The sequence below is a fragment of the Carettochelys insculpta genome, chromosome 7 (assembly GCF_033958435.1).
Source record: "Carettochelys insculpta isolate YL-2023 chromosome 7, ASM3395843v1, whole genome shotgun sequence".
In the NCBI taxonomy this organism is placed as follows: domain Eukaryota; kingdom Metazoa; phylum Chordata; order Testudines; family Carettochelyidae; genus Carettochelys; species Carettochelys insculpta.
This window is the reverse complement of record NC_134143.1, coordinates 64,725,951-64,748,513: the sequence shown is the minus strand read 5'-3', so window position 1 is coordinate 64,748,513 and position 22,563 is coordinate 64,725,951. Positions and strand designations below refer to the sequence as shown.

The window sequence follows — 22,563 nt, the reverse complement described above, 5'->3', positions numbered from 1 at the left end:
CCTTTAGGACCATAGGTAGCTGGCATAATTTAGAGTAACTCTCATGCTGCTCTAATTCATGCTGAGGCATCAGACCAGTGCAAATCTTGCCCAAGGCCTTTGCACGCTCACTCTTCAGTTTGTACTGTGTGTGCATCTTCATTGCAGCCAAGCATCAGAATCAAAGCGTGTATAAGATGCAGAAAAATGGCTAGTGACCATAGAGAGTAGTATGGAATCTTTCTTTAACAAGTGTTAGCAGTACAAGGCAAGCATCACCAATACAAGACATGCTTTGGTGGTAATGTCAAGGGCTGCAAGGCAGTTAAAAATTGTCCTCATAGGGTTTTTTTTTTCCCCCGAGTGTTTTGGGGGAGGCACAGAGCTTTTGTGAAAATTGATCATTTTGTGAAAATTTTAATGTTTCCAAAGAATTAAGGGGAAGGCCATTAGAATTTGTTTCTAGCCCAAAGAGTTTATGTACATCAACCCCATCTTCCTTGTGCACTCCCCTGTGTTATTTGGTTTATTATCTACACACATTTAATCTACAGTGGAGGTGTGGGGCAGACTCCACCAGCTCCTTGCTGATGTTCTCTTTTTAATCTGGAGGCAGGGAATGCTTAATTACCAACCAGCTGAATGCCTCCTATAGCTAAACTGGCAATAGTCAGTACCAAAAATGTAAACAGTTTGCTTGCTACTGTGTAGTTGGACATGCAACAGCATCTAAGGGCTGATAAGATGTGGTGGTTGGCCACATGGTGAAATTTTGAAAACTCTGGCCTTTCCTGGCATGCCCTTGAAAACAAAATCACTGATTATCAGCAGTGTGCTAGAAAACCACTGTCTGTACTGAAATCTTTTCTTTTACATAACCAATTGAGCCCTGGAAAACTTGTCCATTTTCAATTTCTTGGTAGCCACCATCTCTGACAAATTCTTCTTCTGTGTTTTACCCTTGTACTATTAGTGGACTATCACACTTATCCACTCCTCAGTAATTTTGCCATATTGGATATGTCACTTTTCAGACAGTGAAATATCCTTTTAATGCATTTGCTACACAATCTAAATCTTTAGATTCACATGTATTGTATTTGTATTTCTCAGGTGAAGCCTCTGTAAATTCTACTACTTTGAGTGGTGAGTTCTAGTAGTATTTGAGCCTGTCAGGTGTAATGGTCCAGAGAACTTCAGTTACTAAATAATTAGGTCACTATTTTAAGATATTAGAACAACCTCCATGATATTAAGAGTGAGAGTTTTTATAGTGGGACAGTAACTCTAGCTTGAGAGTACCTAGTATTTTGAACAGCCGGATCAAAACCAAGACCTGCCAAAGTCACCAGCAATCTTGGTAATTTGTATGATGGTGAATATGTAAAATACCGTGTGCTGGATCATGGCCACCTGTCAAAAGAGCCCTGGCCTGTGTTGATTCCTGCAGGAGTGGCTTCCTTGGGCTCTGAAAATGTTCTGCCACCATTTTGCCTCCCTATTCTTGTCATGTTTTTGGGTAATTGCAGTATGATGCGATTTCCACTGTTCATGTACAATCTGTGCCATAGAGCAAGCAGAGAAAGTGGGAAGTAGGGTAGTGGCTCAGTATCTAGAGCTTGGCGTATTATACCTGTCTCTCAAGTTGATGCATCTCGTCTTTATCTGTTCCATCAGATTTTGCTGTAGATCTGAGTGTAAGATCATATTTGCACCTAACTGGCTTTAGAACTCAGGGCAAGATCTCACATGTACAGAATCATGAATACTACAGAAAAATATTACTGGTCTGTGTTTGGCATCAGCATTTGAAAGGTGCCAACTTGCATTTCAGGTAGAAAGGGCATACAGTACTATTAATGTACATCTTAAATCAGATGACTAATATTTACAAGTACTTTTACAGTGGCAAGTATTTTACAGTTATTTATGGATAAACATAACCTTTTAGCCTATGGCTGCTGACAGCACAGAACTATAAAATTTAAACAATGCCGTACTTCTGTTTAACTGGTTTTGAGTTACAGGCTTCTAGTCATTTGAACTTTGCCAGTTATAAAAGCAAAGATATTAAATCATTATGCTTGTTCATTATTTTGTTCTGAAGCAGTTTTGTGTAGTTTCTCTTAATAATTAAGGGCTTTGCTGAGTACAGAAGATTCCAGACAAGCTCTGTGAAATTAGATTAACAGATAAAGAAACTCCTCTGTAGCAACTGCATGATCCCACCTTGTAAAAAATCCTGAATATTTTGTTCCAGATACATGATGGTTCTAATTCTTTTGTGGGTGATAAGTTCTATTTCCCCTCTTTTTCTTTATTTATGTGAATCATTGTAATCTGACTCCAGACACTCGGCTGACCACAGAGAAATATGGTCAGATTTCATATTAATAGTATGGTAACACTTGGAGTCCCCAGTTGAGATTGGGGTCTTTTTGTGCTAGGCATTGAACTAACATATGATAAACAGCAATCTCTGTCCAGAGAAGTTTATAATCTGTTTAGACAAGTCTCACAAGGCCTCCCTTCTCAAAGTTTATAAAACCAGAATGAACCATCATGATCATCTAGACTGATCTCCTGCACATTGCAGATCCTACATCCTCATCCACCTATTCCCATAATAGACCCAAAGACACTTGCTTAGTTACTGACATCCTCAAGTCATCATGTAAAGAAGCCAAGTTGCAGAGACTTTGCCATTTACACCAACTTAACCCTTCAAGTAACCTATACCCCATGGTGCAGAGGAAGGCTAACAAACCTGGGGGATCTGCCACTCTTACCTGGTTGGGAAAATTCCTTCCTGACCCCATAGATGACAAGCAGTTAGATGTGTGGTTGGCAACCTGTGACCCGTGGGCTTCATGCATCCCATCAGGGTTCTATGTATGGCCCATGAGATATTTTGTTTTCTGTTATCCACACGCCAGGCTGCCAGATGGTGCTGGCTTCCATCCATGTAGTTTTTTTCCCCTTACTGGTATTACTAAAGTGACACACATGTAAAGCAAGGGCACGTGAAGTGAGGTGCATGCTGATTGCACACAAAACTGAATGTGAAAACCATGCATTCTCTCCACATCCAATCAAAGCACTGCTATGGTTCAGTCAGCACACCGTGCAAATTCTAGGCATGCAAGCACAATTAGCAAAAATTACCCTATCCCAGGATACCATATTAGTTATGACAATCTTGTGACCTACTGAGATGAAGAAGGGCCTCTCTTTTGGCCCACTTTCTAGCCTAGGTTGTCCATTGCTGAGTTAGATCTTGAGCACGTGAGCAAGACCCAACAGCCAGACACCTGGGAAAGAATTCTCTGTAGTAATTCAGAGCCCTGCCCATCTAGTGTCTCATCACTGGCTGTTGGAGATGTCTGATACAAACAAATCAGCTCTGTGTCACTCTGAGCAGTCTCACCCTACTGTCCCTTCCATAAACTTATCTAGCTCAGTCCTAAAGCCCGTTGGCTTTTTTCCCCAGCTACTCTCTGTGGAAGACTATTCCAGACCTTCAGTCCTCTGATGGTGAGAAACCTTCATCTCATTTCAAGCCTAAACTTATTGGTGACTATTTATATCCATTTGTTCTTGTTCTACCTTGACTTATCTTAAATACCAATAGTTATCTTTCTAATGTACAGAGAGCAACCCTATATCTCCCCCCAGCCTTCTTTTGCTTAGGCTAAACAAGCCAAGCTGTTTGAGTCCCATCTGATACGGTAGCTTTTCCGCTTCTCTGATCATCCTTTGTAGCCTTCTCTGCTCCTGTTTTGGTTTGTACTCATCTTTCTTAAACACGAGAGACTAGAATTGCATGCAGTATCCTAGATGAGCTCTCACCAGTGCTTTGTATAATGGCACTAACACTTCCCTATCTCTAGTGGAAATATCACACCTGATGCATTCTGGGACTGCATTAGCCATTTTCATGACCACATCAGATTGCCAGCTCATGGTTATCCTATAATCAACCAATACACCCAGGTCTTTCTCCAGCTCTGTTGCTTCCAACAGATAAGTATCAAGCTTACAGCGGAATTTCTTGTTGTTAGTCCCTAAGTGCACAATTAAATTTCTTCGCATAACACTTAGTCCAGTTTTTGGTTTTCGCTGCTGTTTGTAAATACTACAGGTATTTTGAGTTTGATATCCTGATGAGCAATAGATGGCCATGGATGGAGATATCTTTAAGACTCACACTAGACACAAGCTGGTTTCTCTTTTCCTGGAGTGAAAACTCTATGACAGAAACACAATGAATTTTATCTTCATCAATTGTGAACTGCCTCACTGACCTCTCATCAAGACTATAAAAACAACCATGGTTAGTATAGCCACATTCTGAAGCTGAGTTAACGTGGTTCGGCTTGTCCATGAAACCATCTGTTTTCTAGGCTTGGCCATGCATTACCCATAGTGACCTATTTTCATTACCCAGTGCCTCTGTGCATTCTGGGAAAACCTAGACAGCTTCCCCCCTATTGCCTTAGGTGAACTGGTAATTTTCATATGATGGAATTATGAGATGCCATACAGTGCATTGACCAGTACAGTATGTTCTCTGTGTGAAATTGTAATGCAGATGACAGACAAACAATTTGGATCTAAAGCAGGATCAAAACACATCATACCCCCATGACTAAGAACCATATTACTGTATATCTGAGCATAAACAGTTTGTGGAGTCAGCCTTCCTACAATCAGGTAAGAGTTTGATAAATCAAAATTAATCTGTAGTATAGATAGCCCCTTCCTATAATGAGACTATGAAGCCATACAGAGACTCCATTCTGAAATCTTCACAAGAAATAAGAATGCTCATTAAAATTAAACACAGTGAAACCTCTATAATACATCATTAGTACAACTCCGGCTTTCTGAGGTTTCTTTGAAGGCATTACATTGTATGTTGTGAATGCCTTCTAAAACAGATGCACAGCACACACAGTTGGAACATGTCTTTGGACAACGTATTAAGCTCAGAGATTTCTTGCCTTACAACTGTAGATAGGTTTTAGCTCTTGGTTTCATTTAATCATATATGGATTTCCAGGTAGGTGGTGATTTTTGGATGCAGTACTTACTCCTTTATCATTTATACATTAATTAGTAGTGTGTCTTATCTCTCAATTCCCCAAGATTCGTGGATTGAACAGGTCTCCTCATGTTGTTTATGTAGTTCAGTAGTGTGATGATATCAAGAGTGGATATCTTTAATGAAGCACAGTGGTTCCCAGCATTTTCAAGACAGTGACCATTGTGACACAATTCAGTAGAGCTGCACTGAACTGTGACCCAAGGCAATTCAAAACATGTGGGGGGGAGTTCTCCCCTGGGAAAAAGGCACCCCCCCATCTCCCCAAATTTAAACCCCTCATACCCCCAAACTGTCCCCCCACCTACCTCACACAAGCTCTGCCTGCTGCCACTGCTGTTCCTTTACTGGGCCTCCACCTCCTCTGTGCAGCTCCCCATAGCTCTCCTGCTCCCTTCCCCCCACCTGTAGGGCAGACAGTTCCATGCCCTGCCTGCTGAAATGGGACATAATGTAATTGGTTTAATGGCCAGATCCCTCCTGCCGACTGTTAAACCAATCAAATTGAATTACATTTCAGTGCAGCATGGCAGGGACTGGGAGCCAGAGATGTGAGCAGTAGGAGCTGCAAATGGCTACTTAAAGAGCCACATGTAGCTCAGAGCTACCCAGCCTGTGACCCTGAGAAAATCTAATGGTGACCAATGTTTGGGTCCCAACTCCTAGGCTGGGAATCCCTGTCTAATGTCAAGGATTGATTGGGCTTTTGCATGGAAAATAATGATAATGCTGCTTTAAAATAGATCACATTTCCCCCACTGGCCAATGTGCGTTGATTCCTCTGGGGAGGGAAAAACACCAGGAAAGACATTTTAAATGTCAATTCCAGTCTAAAAGTTATACAAGCAAATACTCTTGACCAAGGTGTTGAATATAAAATTTGATATGCATAAAGCTAAATCTTCGGAAATAATGCCACCAATAGAAGACACTCATTGATTTACTCTGTGCTTATTGTTAGCGCTAATAATGCATTTTTGTGTATTGAAATTGCTAGATAATTCTTTTGTGTCTTTTATGCTGGATATTGTTATTTAAATGAACCCATACACTACACTGTAATGAAGAAATGCATGTTTTGCCTCTAACTGTTATCAACCAACATGCCAGCAAAATGGGAATTTTTGTATCCGTTCATTCATAAAGGAAACTGGAGGTCACTGAATTCAATATGGACCTTTTTAAAGTTTCTCAACAGTGAATAATTATGAGCCACTGCTTCTGAAATTACCTGTATTCACTGTGTTGAAGAAGAAACTTTTATCCTTTGTAACGAAGTATGCTTGCTCATTCAAACTTTGTAAGACTTTCTTAAAGTGGCATTTTTATTGTGCTGACTTAGAGTTAGGCGAAGTAATAAAAGAAACCCATTTTTTAATATACAGATACTCTTGTTTGTTCAATTTAACTTTTCTTGAATTTTGGCTCCATCATGTAGAATAATACAGATGCACAAATTTTGTGTTTAGCGATTGTATAAATAAACTTATCAGTACAAAATGCTGTTTACTACAACAAATGTTAGTTCAGTTGCAGTTTCAAATTCATTTTGTACTTTCATTTGAAGAAGGAGGTTTGAAACTGTTTTGGTCATGCTAATTTTTCTATATTAAGTTTAAAAAAATTCTTTCTTATTGTAGTTCAAAACAAAGTAGAAGAGGGGGCTTGCAAATATTGCTAGCAGCAGTGGGCTTTGGGCTTCTCTCTTTGTTCCTAACCAAAAACAAACAGGTTGGCAATATTCATCTGTGTAAAGGAACAGTAAAGTCATTATCTAAGGACTAAATTTCTTAAAAAATGATTTATAATAATTTGTTAATTATTGTCAGAAAAAAAGCATGAAGTTTTACTTCTGAAAATGTATGTTCTGGTTAATGAGAAACATTACCCTGCAGCTCCTGTGGGATTTCTTGCATTTGTTTGTATGTTTTTTTTAAATACAATTCACATTTTTTTAAGTAGGAATATTAGTTAAGTGCTAACTTAAATGTTGTCCCAGAGTAATAGCCTGATATTAGACAAACGCTAAGGGGAAGGAGAGAGGTTTACTTTTGAAGGGCAAATATTGTTTTTTGTGGCAAAATTCTATTACAGTGACTTCATTTCTTTTGCGCTAAATGACAGGTCCAGATTTTGGATGGCCATTTTAATTGAGTAGTTGGTTTCTGTATTTTGATGGCAACAGATGCTCAGTACCTGACAGGGAGCTTGCACCTTCGTCTGTTTCAGGTAGTCATTAAGCCTACGAGTGTGTCTTATACAATACCACACATGTTTGTGGTTAAAATATGATCTTAAATAACAGTTCATCCATAACATACAGTATTTTAGTGATAAGATTATTTCTGGTTAACAGAATAGTTTATTTGTCTGTCCATGAAGCCAATCAGAGTTCACTTACACTGCTCTGTTGTTTTCTCTGCAGATTGGGCAGAGCAGGAAGGAGATCAGGGAGGGGAGAGGACTGGTATGATGGAAAAAGAACTTTTGTTATTATTTGTTTTTAAATACCTATGTGGCACCCGGGTACTATGATCATGGGAATTATATGAATAGTTAGGTAAGTAGATAATAATGCACTGTACAATTGTCACTCTGACAATGGGTCATATATATAAATATCCAGCCATCTGAACGGATGGCACAGATTTCACTGTGTATATTTAGTAAGTTCCCACTATTGGACCTATGCATTCTTATCTGTAAGCTATTGTAGTGATAACTCAAGCAAATAGATCATTCAAGAAACAGTCTTAGTTATCCAAACAATAAATATGATGGAAGAACCTATTAAGTCATCTTGTCTATCCAGGTAGGTCTAGTTCTATTTTTGAAAGTTTTAAGGTAAGAGCTTCTGTCTCCTTGCCTTGGGAGACTCTTTCATGGCAAATTGACTAATTTTTAAGGTATGTAAAGTGCTCTCTGTGTACGAAATGCCATCTCCATATTCAATACTTTTTTCACAATGTAAAATGTTCTTAATTTCATTCCATTGCTCCTAATTATATCTCTTGTACCACCAAGTACAATTCCTGTTTTTCTGGGATGTGTACTCCTATCAAATACTTGTATACTGTTATCATGTCATCCTTAGTCGTCTTTCTGCCATGGTGCATTCATGTCTGTGTGTAATCTGACATTTCTTAGCTATTTCTCCTTAATTATTGTTGCTATTGTCTTCATCCCTTCTAATTTGTCTGCAGCCAGTGCTCTGAAATGAATTACAGTATTCCTGATGTGACCTTGGTAATTGCACATGGAGAGCTTCTCACGACTTTGATGCAAGTCCCAGTGTGTTCAACCCAACATTGTGTCTGACTCATGTTTTGTTTCACATGGTAGTTTCATATATAATTTGATCTCCTGTGCTCCCAGGCCAACATGGGCTGGAAATGGAAATGCTGCAGAGACTATGAACTCAGAGCCTAGAAGAGTGCTCTCCCTTGCATTAAGTACCAATTTGTTCAGCCAGTTGAGAAAGGAAGTTGATGAGATCCAAACGAAGTCATATCAGGAAGAATACTTGTCCCAGAACATCTGAAGGAAAATGGAGACTCCATGGGTCTCTAAGTGTTGGTCTCAGTATACTTTCTCCTCCTCACAAAAGAGCATGTGGTCTTTTTAGCTATGTATAGCTGATGAGTCATTGTATTTCAGGGTTCTCAATTCACATGTCCTATTGAGCATTTCTAAGAGAAAAATGTGTTTTCTAGTTTTGGCTTTGTAAATGCTACATAAAAATGGACCTAAACTCACAAGACAGCGTGACATGGTGTCAAAACAATTCTTTTACCATTTCCAAACTTTATTTTCCATTTATTATAGTAGAAACACAAGCTTGCCATTATACTTAAAGCAGCATAAGCATTCCTGCTAGAGTCAGCCGTTTTTAATCACTGGTACCTTTCTAAAACTTAGACTTTAGGCTAAACTTGTTGTGGCTAGGTCACTATCCAGTGGTGGGAGGTGGTGGTGGTTGTTTTCAGCGATCTAAATGAAAGCATTTCTCTCATTTATTTTAAGAAAATTGGAGTAAAATTACACTTTGCTAATTGTAAAAATAATCCTACACGTTTTCTTTTGTATTATTTTCTTGTGCCGAAAATTACTTAGTTGCTACATTAGTTGGAATATCGGCCTGCTAAACCCAGGGTTGTGAGTTCAGTCCTTGAGGGGGCCATTTAGGGATCTGGAGCAAATAGATTAAAAAAACAATCTGTCAGGATGGTAATAGGTTCTGCCGTGAGGGCAGGGGTCTGGACTCGATGACCTCTCAAGGTCCCTTCCAGTTCTATGAAATAGGTATTCCTCCATCTTATTGTGAAAATGTAGCTGCTGCTTCATCACATTAGAACTAATTCTATACATTTTGCCCAGAACACTTTGGAAAGTCTTGCTATATTAAAATGTGTTGCTTTATGTCCCCAAACTGTATAGTTTTCTTCATTCTGTTCTGGAAAAGGAGATGGTGAATCCTAAAGTGTTTTTCCAATGGTAAGTACTGTGGGATTATTTTTTAAGAAAACATCTGCCTGTACTTACCAAATCATGTACTGGAAAAATCTCTAACATGCTGTATTTGGGACATTAAATTATCTCCTTATTTCAGTGATCTCTTGTAGAGTCAAAGGCAGCAATAAAATAATTTGAACTTACTAATTAACACAGTAGCAACATGTTTCTCTGCTGTGTGGAAGACCAGGGGCTTAGCTTGAACCCAGAATTACTGCCACTAGAGACTGATGTGGTGACCTGTTTCTTTGAGAAAGGGCACAAACTGCACCAGTTCTCATGGAGCCTCTTCCAGCCTCTGTTCACAGAGCTACTGCAAAGGTCACCTTCCTTAATTCTGTAGTTTCTGCCTTCTACCTACAGAAAAATCTCTGTGTTAGATTATAAGAGAGAACTGAAGAGGATTGAAGTTGTCTCTGCTGAATTAAGAGGTAAACAGTCACCGATGTAGCTCTATTATAACATAGACTTAAGATTTTATAATTTGTTTTCAAAGATGAAAGAAGATTCTTATGTTGTATATACAGGGTGCTCTAATCACTGCTTTAACGTAACAGCCCAGATGTGAATATTTCAATCTGTGTATTACACAAACTATATTGTCCGCCACCAGATAGGATTTTGTAAATTAGCAAAATGTTCCTGTATACTGGCACAAAAGCTTGTAAATATACAGTAGGTTCATTGTCTGAGCAACCAATCTGGGAGGACAGTCACCTTTCTTTTTTTCCTTTTTCTTTCAGAAATACTTTGTGGTTCACCAAAGCAGACACTGCGTATCTTTGTGTTCCCATGCAGTCACCATGTTAATAGTTGTTTGCTAGTTGTGGTCAGTTGATTTAAAATAGCTGGAAAACTGGCTTTATAGGTCCCAATAGATTATTGTCATATCAAATGGTAGTACTGTTGCTTCAGACCAAACCCACATTTATGACAGAGTTCATTATAGCTCTTTGATTCATAATAGTTTATGAAAAGATGAGCCTGAGATGATATCAAGGGAGACTTTTTCTTACTTTCCCAAACCACACATTATTCAGTTCCTATTTTACACTGGTTAACATCTATGTCATTGCAAAAGGATGTGTTCCCTCAGTAAGGAGTGATTGTTGGGTTTTTGAATCAAACACTTGTTTTATAGAATCATAGGGTTGTAAGAGACCTCAGGACGTAATCGAGTCCAGCCCCTCCACTGAAAGCAGAACCGATCCCAACTAAATTATCCCAGCCAGGGCTTCATCAAGCTGGGACTTAAAAACCTTTAGCGAAGGAGATTCTACTACTTCCCTAGATAACCTATTCCAGAGCTTCACCGCTCTCCTAGTAAAATAGTTTTTTCCTGATATCCAATGTAGACCTCTCCCACCGTAACTTAACATCATTGCTCCTTGCTCTATCATCTGTCACCACTGAGAACAGCCTCTCTCCATCCTCTTTGGAACCCCTCTTGAGGTAGTTGAAGGCTGCAATCAAATCCGCCCCCCCACTCATATTTAGAGTAAATGAGCCCAAATCTCTCAGCCCCTCCTCATAGCTCATGTGCTCCAGCCTCCTAATCATTTTTGTTGCTCTCTGCTGGACTTTCTCCAGCCTCTCCACATCCTTTCTGTAATGGGGGCCCAGAATTTGATGCAATACACCAGATGCAGTCTCATCAACGGTGAATAAAATGGAATAATCACTTCCCTGAATCTGCTGGCAATGCTCCTACTAATGCACCCCAGTATGCAATTGGCCTTCTTAGCTACAAGGGCACACTGCTGGCTCATATCCTGCTTCTCATTCACTGTAATCCCAAGGTCCTTTTCTGCAGAACTGCTGCTTAGCCAATTGTTTCCAAGTCTTGGTTGGTTGGTTGATAGCAAATATGGAAATAGTTAACAAAATATTTACTAACATATTGAATTTAGCTGCTGGTATATATTTCCCCGTGGGAATCATCTTATATACTTATTATTTTTATTATTATATTTCTTATATAAATAAATTTAAGGGAGTTTGCCTGAAGCATGTTTTTTATTGTATTATTTCTGGTGTCACAAAAGGCCTATTCCAATCATTGGCTCATTGGGTCTTGCAGACACTATGGAAGTAGCAGTGCTCTGAAACCACACAATGGGAGAGCACCTCATGTACCCTTCACGTCAAGATTTTGGCTGATACAGCAAACAATGTCATGCTCTGGTGAGAGCAGCATCCACCCATTTATTTTCCAGTGCTTGCTTGTGTGCATCCCAATAGATGTGTGCACGGAGCACATACAGGATAGTTAGTGAACTTTTCACTTAGCAGTACCCATCCAGTCAACTATAGAGCTCCTTGGTGTGGTGCCTTCGTGATGTGGTAAGTGAGACGCTGCCAACCCGAACCCTCTCAATTCTTATTTTAATACCAGTGGTGGTCATTGGAGCACCTTATTCTCTTGCATTGCAAGCACTTCACTTTTCTAACTCAACTTTACCCTTCCCCTGACTGGGGCATGCCATGGTCTCAGGGCTGTAAGGCATACAAGGACTGCAGGAGGCTGTACTCCAGGGCGATCTGCATTCTTCCTGACTTAAGTGCCTTGGTGATGCCTGTCAAACAGATAAGTGCCCTGTTTGCAGGAACTTTAGACCTTGCACCAAAAAAGACCATCACTTGAAGCTCTATATCCTCAACCCAAGCTGGAGTCAACACCAGCTCCAGGGTGAGCAGCACACCAGCCTTGGTGCTGGACCCCTCTGTGACACACAAGGAGGCCCCAAAGGACCACTGCCACTGTTCCTTGCTGCAGGCAAGTTTGAGCTTATGGCGTCATTCCCCCTCCCTGGTCCACATATGAACAAGAGTATGGATAGAGGACAGTATCTGGACAAGCATCTTCATAAGAACAGCTAGTAGGGTGCACCATAAATCTGGGCACCTGAAGGCCATGGCACCATTGAATCCTGCCCCATTGTGGGGCTTGTCAAGTCTAGTGCGTCTTGTGTCTCCTGGTCTGTGTGACTTGGCAGAGAGGTTGACTCTCCCTCCACTCCTGATACTTTTGAGGTCAGTCCACAATTCAGCAGGAATTGGGTGCAGTACCATTGTCGCCAGGGCCAGACCCAGGACCAACATAGCCTTCAACAGGGACCCCAGCTCTAGCACAATGGCCAGCACCATCCCTAGCTGCTTCCTCGGCAGCATTGGCATCCCAAGTGGGCCAGCACTATGGCAAATCTATTACGATGCAACACTGATCAATATTGCTGTCATCTCATTCTCCAGCATAGTCAGGCTCTGCACCACCATACTCAGGACCCAACTGCTCATCAGACTTGGAGGAGTCCTTGACATTGAGGAGGAGCCAGGTACTGCTCCCATTTCCAACACTGCAGCCCTTGGGATTCACCAGCACCAGTGCCACGCTGGCAGCATCAGTAGCAACTGCCAGTCCAGTGGCCTTTTTAGACCCTGTGGGCCTATTACCAAGTCCAGGGACCCCCCTCTAGGGCCGTGTTGGTGCCATGAGCCCTGCCATCCAATACCCCTGACAAACCCTGTTCTCCAAGAGGCCAACAGTGCACACGCACTCACTTGCAGAGCACTGAGTGCACTGAGGTCCTCTTGGGGTGCAAGGTCTGGCACTGAAGGTCCCCCCACAGTGCGCATGGTACCAGCAAAAACTTCTACTCTGGCATCGACACCAGAGGTTTCAGAGTTGTGTGCCTATGTACTATCCCTCTGGAGACCTGGAGGACCAGGACCTGGAGGACCAGGAAGTCCCTGTCTTATGGGATCCTTATCTCTGGATGAGGCTGTGGCCAGTATCTCAGCCACCATACTTCAGGTCGTCTTTGGAGCTGGAATAGTGGCTGCCCCTGCTCCACACCCCCTATTTGTTTTCTTCAGCCCTTGGTTCTATGAAGCCATGGAGCCTATAAATCCTACATAAGCTATCTATACATTCACGTCATGCTCGTCACCACAGCATTGGAGTCTAAAAATGCCATTACACACACTCCTCTGTCAAGGCTCCAGAACCCATGCATCAGTGTCTCCAAAGCCAACCTGTATTTCTCCTCTTCTGTGCATTGGCTTGTTGAGGTTCAGTTCCACCCTGAAGCTTAAGTAAAGCTAGGGGGAATGGGGAGGAAGGCTCTTGTTACCATATTTGAATAATGGTAAATTACTAAAGAGGAGAATATCTTTTCTGTAGGCCAGTGAGGAAAAAATCTAAAAGTGAATATTTCTGAAAATACACAAATTGCTTCCATAAAAATTTTAAAATGAAAGATGTGCTGAGTTATAGACAGTCATTAACATTAGTTGAACAATCTACTTTGATTAGTGTTCCATGTCCTTCTGATTCAAACATTTTGTGGACAAAGAAGGGAATAAATGGGGTAACAGTAAACAGATGTGCTGAATGTGGAAATTCTAAAGCTTTTTGTGTACTTTATGTCTAAGATAACAAATCACAGGTTAACAGCTAGTGTCAGCTCATGAGAAATGATTGTACATTTTGAGGAAGAAAAGCTCTTACAGTCCTACTCAGCGGGATGTCACAGTCTCACATTTGAAAATTTCATGTGGAAAGGAAGGTGCTTGCAATAAGGTGAGTTTTAAAGAAATAATCGTTCAAAGACAGGGTCTTGTTAAGTTCTCAATAGGTGGTTTATCTTAGTCTTGACCATAAATGTCCTATCTTCATCACAGTGCTTGTGATATTGGCCCTATTTTATTGCCATCTGTACAAAATTCCCATTTATGGGGAGTAAAACTATAGCCACTGAAGGAGTTGATGGTAATAATGCTCTCTAGCAGTCTATTAAAAATCTACAAGACTTTTAAGTATTTCAGTGTTTATTGTGTTCTTGAATTAAAAACATTTTCACAATGGAAGGCACAGGACTTGCTGTTGTCTTCCATATGTAGCTCCTAAGAAGCTATCCTATACCTTTGTCCAAAAGCCATAAATTCATGGCTTGTATTTTGCTAAAACTACCTCATCTATGATATTTGTAGGGCATCTGTCAGGGTAGTATTTGATCTCCTCTGTATCTTTTGTAGTCTCTTTTTTAACCAAATATCTCAGACGATTGGTAATGAGTTGCTAACCTTTCCTCTCGAAGTCAATAGTTCAGATGAGACCCAGCCTGGTAGCAACTTGAAGTCATTGTTCTCCAAAGGCAGGTTATGTTGGTGATCTCAGTCTAACTCTCAGCTGATGAGGTGACACTGGTCATCTGGGGCAGACTCAGTTCAGGTACTGAACTTCTCTCGTTTATAGAGATGCTTCCTGCAAATGAACTAGAGGAATTATCAGTGGGACAGATTCTGAACTTAGATGTTGCTAGCAGTAGATTCTGTGAATACAGCAGATGTCAACTTCCCAGTGTGTCAGTCAAGAAATTTTTACCGGCATTACATTAACATGAGGTGAGGGAATTTTCAAGTGTATAGAAAGAGCTCTTACTTCACAGAAAATAGAAACCTGCAGAAGTGAGTTTAGGAGGGTTTTCCCCCAACTCTTCATTCAGAGCTAATGTTTGTCTTTCACAACAACAGCCTTGTTCTTACAAATCAGTAGATGCATCTTAATGTTGACTCAGTGATTGTAAAGTGGATGCTTCCTTCAGATTTGAAGTTTTATCCCATGACAGGCTGCTGTGTAGACTCCACACAGCTTCACTCTCTCTCAAGATTGAGCATAAAGGTTCTGAAGTTGAGCATAAAGGTTCAGAAGAGGTTCTGGGTTTTGGTCATGTGTCGGGAAGATATGTAATTAAAACTTCAATGGTGAAAATGTTGTCTTTAGAAGAATCATTTTGTTCATGTTATTATGAAGAATAAATATCTTGAGGTAGGAATTGATTAAAGTCTGAGGAATGATAACATTTTGGCAGAGGTGGAAAAAGTACCCCAAAAGTTCCTTGAGTAACAGTACAGATGTTTGGGGGTAATATACTTAAGTACAAGTCACTGGTGTCCCTCTGGGAAACTACTCGAGTAAAAGTACACATGTGCGCACACAACACCTCTTAACTGTATGACGTGAAAGCAACTGCACTTTTACTGAAGTAATTTTTTGGGTATGTCTTCCACCTTGGCATTTTGGACACTTACATGAATGAACCTGCTTAGCTGCATTTATTTTTTAAGAGACGGTTGAGAACATCTGTCCTATGATGAGCTGTTACTTACCAGCAAAAGAAATTTCACCTTTGATCATGTTAGAAATAGAAAACGTACTTTTACTCTGCCTAACATCTTCTATATTAACTGTATTTCACAGCAAAACACGGTACTAGGTACGTGTCAGAGAGGTAGCTGTGTTAGTCTGTATCTTCAAAAACAACAAGAAGTCCTGTGGCAGGATTTCATCAGGAGGCTTTGCCCATGAAAGCTTATGGTCCAAAATATGTTAATCTACAACGTGCCACAGGACTTGTTGTTTTTGAAGTACTAAACATAGTTACAGGTTTTTGTTTTTAAGCAAAGGAAGAAAACCTTCAAGTGGCATAAATGAGGGAGAAAAGAGGGGTTTTCTGCTGAAATTTATAGTGAGACTGAAAGCAGATGAGCTAGGAGAGGAATGTTCAGGTGATGACAAGCTGCAGACAAGCTACTGTCATGAAAAGCAGTGAAATAATGTATGAGGGAGGCTTGGTCCTTTTAGGAGATGAGTCTGCAGAAACTTCACATTATTTTAGTTTGTCTACAAAGAGAATGTGCTACTGCAACACACTGTGTTCATGGCTACACTTTGAGGCCCTCATTTTAATCTTCAAAGCCCAGATGGTATTGGGGGCCATACTTCTCTTTGCATGAACCTGTATAAGCGCCATTGGTCTCCAAGAGTGAGATTCCAAGGGCCTAAGTCTTTCTTAATGGATGACGTCTGCCTTTGGAATACCCTTGCACAAGATACTGGACTCATACTAGACCTTCACGTTACAGAATGACATAAGGCTTACCTCTTCAGAAGCCCTTTTGCTTTAACATCAGAAGAAAAAACAAAACCAAAAAGAAATCCAGGTATGCAGATGACTTTACACACACTCACTTCTACACCAGCTGTATTTGAGAGAGGGGGAGAAGAATGTGTCCTAAGTTTGTGCTTTACTTAAAAATTTGTGAGTACCAGTACTATGGGAGCCACAAAATAGATAAGTGGCTGGTAGAATAGCTATGGCTACGTCTACACATGCAGCCAACATCGAAATAGCTTATTTCGATGAATAACGTCTACACGTCCTCCAGGGCCGGCAACGTCGATGTTCAACTTCGACGTTGCTCAGCCCAACATCGAAATAGGCGCAGCGAGGGAATGTCTACACGTCAAAGTAGCACACATCGAAATAGGGATGCCAGGCACAGCTGCAGACAGGGTCACAGGGCGGACTCAACAGCCAGCCGCTCCCTTAAAGGGCCCCTCCCAGACACAGTTGCACTAAACAACACAAGATACACAGAGCTGACAACTGGTTGCAGACCCTGTGCCTGCAGCATAGATCCCCAGCTGCCGCAGAAGTAGCCAGAAGCCCTGGGCTAAGGGCTGCTGCCCATGGTGACCATAGAGCCCCGCAGGGGCTGGAGAGAGAGCATCTCTCAACCCCCCAGCTGATGGCCACCATGGAGGACCCAGCAATTTCGACGTTGCGGGACGCGGATCGTCTACACGGTCCCTACTTCGACGTTGAACGTCGAAGTAGGGCACTATTCCTATCTCCTCATGAGGTTAGCGACTTCGACGTCTCGCCGCCTAACGTCGAAGTTAACTTCGAAATAGCGCCCGACGCTTGTAGACGCAACGGGCGCTATTTTTAAGTTGGTGCCGCTACTTCGAAGTAGCGTGCACGTGTAGACGCAGCTTCTGTGTGACTTAGGCTGTGCATCTACACATGCCAACTCTTGTTGGAGGTGACATGGTAATGAGGCAATTCAAAGCAGGCTAATGAGGCACTAACATGCATATTCAGCACCTCATTAGCATAATAGCTGCCATGCGCATTTCAAAGTGCAGACTTCGAATTTCAGAGTGACGGTGTAGATGGAGGCAGCTTCGAAATAAGCACCCCACTTCAACATTCCCACAAAGCTAGATCGGAGTAAGGGAATGTCAAAGTGGGGTGCTTATTTCCAAACTCCCCCACCTTCACTGTCGATCTGCAGTTCAAAGCCTGCACTTTGAAATTTGAGTGGCTGCCATTATGCCAATGAGGCACTGAATATGCATGGTGGCACCTCATTGGCCTGCTGCAAATTTCCTCATTAGCATGGCACCTCCAATGGGAGGAGGCATGTGTAGAAACAGCCTTAGTAAACAGTTCTGGGCCTTTTGTTGTTATTTGGGAGGACCGTTTGCAACCTTTTTGTATCGTCTTTCATCTTTTATTTCAGAATGATACAAACACACCTGACTCATGAATGCCATCTAACAGTGAGTGCTCTATTTTCTATATGCAGGCAGACAGGCTGCATGATGCCTTGGGATTAATAGGACCTTTTGTCTTCCCAAGCAAGAAGACTGATAAACCTACAAAACATAACAGCCTTTTGTCCTCCCATATGTTTAAAGAGGGAGCAAAACCTTAAACATTTTAAAATGTAAAAAGGACTCCCTGAATACTGCTTGGAAAAGACAGCACAAAAGAATCGCTTTTTGCTCTGGGATTGTTATAAGGTCCTGTTATTTCTGGTTTCGCAGATTGTTCATTTTATAATTTACCAGCGATTTTATTCTAGTGGGCAGGGAGGAAATTTTAAAGAGGCATTTTCTGTTCGTTTCTATGTGTAATTAACTATTGAATGAGCTAAATGTACTCACTTTTCGTGCACATATAAATGTGTGTGCACACACACATAAGTATGTATAGATATGTGGCTCTGTGTACGTATTAGTGCTAGTTCCTGCAATTTTTGCTTATAATGATAGGCTCTCAGCATCTCTGTGTTTCTGTGTCCTTATTGTGATGCTTCCTTGAAATGTGCATTTAAAAATAGGACGAGAGAGACCTTGTTTTGATTGTCACATTTACCTTGCAATATATGGAGACTGGAGCAGAGGGAGTCACTAAAAAGGGTACCTGAAAGCTCCTGAAAGTGATTTTGTATGAAAGTTGACACAAAGCCAGCGGGTCTGTATTATCACTTCCTGTTAACCGACTAATGCATTCAGCTGTTTTGACATGTGACTTGTTCATTTTGGCAGCTCATCTCTTCTCAGTCTATTATAACACCAGCTCTCCTCCCTAATTATCACAGCCTGCACTACCTTCTTCTTCCCCCCAACCCCACATTCCATTTAGTCTATCCCCGGCTTGTTGCCATTATTTGCAGCTGCCTCTAAGTATTTCTTCCTGACGAGAGTTCCCATATGTTTGTGAGAGGTTTAGGTGACCAGGTTTCGAAGCTCCCTGCTCCAGCTGGAAAGTCCCTGTGAGATACCTCACCACGGTGCAACAAGACTGTTCAAGTCAAATGACAGTAGCTCAGTTGTGCACCCTAAATATATGAGGTTCACAGTAGCTGTCAAACAGTATATGGGTTTGATGGGCAGGGGGTGAGAATCTGAGGTAAAATACCGTTCTTTTTTTATTTATAAAATTGTAATAAGCAGTACCACAGTCAGAGAACCAAAGTATTAAATTAATATTTTCCAAGCATTCAATGCGTCTGGCGCCAGCCACCAAGTGGTAGGCTCTGTACAGACTTAGCAAAGACATAGTCCCTGGATTTCACTCTGTTTTGTCTCCAAAAGGAGAATATAGATTGTCTAGATGAAATAAAGTTTAACTATCTGGCATAGCAATCCAAAATGCAATCTCAATAGACATTGATTTAGCAATGGGCAACCTAGGCTAGTGAGTGGGCTCCATGAATGGCTCTCCTTCATCTCAGTGGGCCACAAAATCATCACAATCAAGACAGTTTCTACAGATAGACAGTTTTGCTAACTGTGCTTATGTTAGCAAAATTTGTGACTCTAGGACACATGTCTGCTTTATATGCAGATTTGCCAGTGTGCTGATTAACCCGCAACCATGCTTTATTGGATGCGGAGGGAGTGCACAGCTCTCAGTCAATGTTGTGTGTGGTCATCAGTATAAACCTCACCCTTGTTTTACATGCTCATCATTTTAGTAACCCTGGTAGGAAGAAAACTAAATGAAATGGAAACTAGCAGAATCTGGCAACCCTGCCTGGGCAATGATCAACAAAATGTTTCATGGCCCATGCATAGAACCCGAGGAGCCATGAGGCCCCACTGATCCCTCAAACACTTGTTCATGTGCTCAACTTCCAGTGTATGAGTAGTCCTGTAGAATTAACTACTCAAAGTTAAGTGTTTATAGGAGCAGAGCTTAGTGACCTTATTTGGCAATATAAGAATAATGTGTTTAATACACAACACCGTTCGTTTTGTGGATGCTAAACCCTCCCCACCTGCCCTTAACTCAGATTAAATTGTTAATATTTATCTCTGTGAATTAAATTTTAAAAATATGTTTGTTCATGTATGGTGAGAACTGTTGGTTGGGATATATGGAAGAAAACCTGTTTCCTTCTATTAGCTGGTGATACCACGCTGTGTTTAGTATGGTTAAGAAACAGACATGTAGCATATAAAGCTGACGTTTGTTGTACAGTCATTAAGCAGGCGAACTCCCGCACACACACAATGCTTCCGTTGGCTTCAGTGGAAGTTTTGCCTGAGGAGCTGATGTGGTCAAGCTGTTCATCAGCTATAGTATCTCACAAGTGGGTGTTGGGACTCTACCGTCTGTGTTGGAGGTTGAACACCACATGTCTGTTGCAGAGGATTGTGTCTGTTTGCAAGTATGGCAGTACACACCTCCATTGAAAGGCGGGGGCTACACTGACCTGTTCTCCCAGAAGCTTCATGCTAACCAGCAGTCACGCAATTGCAAATGGCTGCTCATTGGCTTAATCCTGGGGCTTCATCCTGGTTGTCAGCTCTCTATGCCTAAATGTGCTGTTCTGCCATAATAAGAGGTGAGTAGCAATTCATTTGTGAAGGTACAGAGGTTGTAGTGAAATGCTAAAGAGACAAAAATCTGTTTTAGGTTGTGTTTTTCCTGCTGAATCTGTTAAAACTAAAGACTTAATAATTTTAATGTACTTGTTATTGCCTGTGTAAGTGCAAACTCCAATCAATCACATATAGTTAGTTAAATATACACTTTACTTTTGACTGTGTGCATTCAAGAATCTCAGATTCTTTCTGGTAAATAATGTTACTCTTATTTCCATGCTGGGTGTGTGGTTATGTACATGTCAAATCTAGGATCTGTTTCCAAACTGGAAAACTAAATTCAATCCAAAATAAGCATATTCTTTGAAATCTAAGCACTTTATGCCTTCCATCACATCACATCAAATAATACAAGACATAAGGTGAGAGTAAATTAAAGCAATAAATTTTCAGAAAGACTTCCCTATTAATTTTGGTTGAGAATTTACTTGTAATTTCTGGCACATTCAGTTTATCAGCTACGTAATCCGAATTTGTATTATTACAAGTAATTACCAATATATATTTATCCTTAAAACTTTATTTGTTCATTTAGAAGCTACATTTCAGCCTTTATCATTGTAGGTAGCTTATCCAAGACAGTTTTATGCAAATAGATTAATTAATTGGTACCCTTCAGTTGAAACAGCAATTTACAAAGGTAGTAATCCTTTTGGAGTGGCATAAGCTGTTTTAAAATGGCAAAAAAAAAAGCCTTGCTCAGGCACTTGTCACACAATTATTTTGACAGAAGTAACTGTAATAAAGTGCAGGGCACCTGCCATAATTATATTTTTCAATGTCATTAAAATAGCATCACCTTGAAGACTATGCAGTACCTGTGCTTAAAATTTACATTATTTGAGACTTAATTATGTAAAATTACAAAACTTTCTGATAAATGATGCAACATGTTGATAGAAAAAATATGATCTGCTTGGCCTACTTATTAAGTTTCTAGAATGATTAGCTTTCTATGCTCCTTGTTCCACTTGACACTACCTTTGGAAACTTCTATTGTAGTAAAGCTATTATAGAATGTGATAGCACCACAACTCATGAAGGTCATTCTACATGAGAGGTGATGGTGTCTGTAATGTCCACTTTCCTCCTTTTCAGCAAGAACGCTTCAGTGTTTTACTTTGTAGCCTTCTAAAAGAGGAACTGTATTCATGTTTTGCTTCTGATGCATAATGGCAAGGATTTGTAAGCCTGTTAGTAATACTTCCTAACTAAACAGCAAGAGAGAGCATTTGTGTTTAAAAAAACCCAGAGGAAATGTTTCCCTGAGGTGTCTCTCTGATATCTGAATATCTCACATAATGTAAAGTTAAAATAAGAATATGTATCTCTCCCTTCCTCAACCCTTAGCAATTGGGTAGCATTATGTTAATTATTACTAATGATAATTTTTCTTTGTTCTGAAAGCGGGAAGGTTTTGGCATCATTCTAACATCTTGCAGAATTGAATTCCATTCCTCGGCCAGCTGGTGAGATAGCTCTGTCTCCTGAGCTGATAAACCCCACCACTGATGGAGCCAGTGAAATGTAGCTCCTCTGGGAGATTTCAGTGACATGAGGGATGATCCATCTAGTAGCTTGGGTCAGTCCCACAGAGTGTTTTGAACTTCAGGACAGAGTACTTGACTCAGACTCTCTAAACAGCAGCCAGCATGAGTACAGTTATTACCAATATAAATTGTTGGGATCGTATCACCATAGTTCTAAGAAATGTGGCAGCTGAATGTTTTCCACTTATTGGTGGGTTCTTTCCTAGGTCTAATAAGTTGCAATAATCAAGTGTTTAGGTCACAAATGTGTGGATCGTCATGGTCAGCAGCTGGGCAGCTAACAATCTACAGTGTCTTTAATGTTATACTAGACGATTAACCTGGTATAGCTCTGGTCCTTCAGGGATGGGAGTGTGAAGCATGCAGGAATCAGGGTGTGGGGAGGTGTGTGG

At 40.7% G+C, this 22,563-nt stretch overlaps 1 protein-coding gene across 11 annotated transcripts in view; it reads left to right on the top strand.

Annotated features, from left to right (window-relative positions):
- Positions 1-22,563, top strand: part of VTI1A (vesicle transport through interaction with t-SNAREs 1A) — a 369,140-nt gene that overhangs the window by 268,158 nt on the left and 78,419 nt on the right. For 6 of the 11 annotated variants that reach the window (XR_012646187.1, XR_012646188.1, XR_012646185.1 and 3 more), the window contains one exon: positions 7,509-7,550. The exons of the other annotated variants lie outside the window; for them this stretch is intronic. Coding sequence is in view for 2 of the 6 variants with exons in the window: in XM_074999169.1 (XP_074855270.1) it covers positions 7,509-7,550 (42 nt within the window). In the remaining 4 variants the exon portion in view is untranslated. The remainder of the gene's footprint in view (positions 1-7,508; positions 7,551-22,563) is intronic. 11 annotated transcript variants of the gene reach the window in all.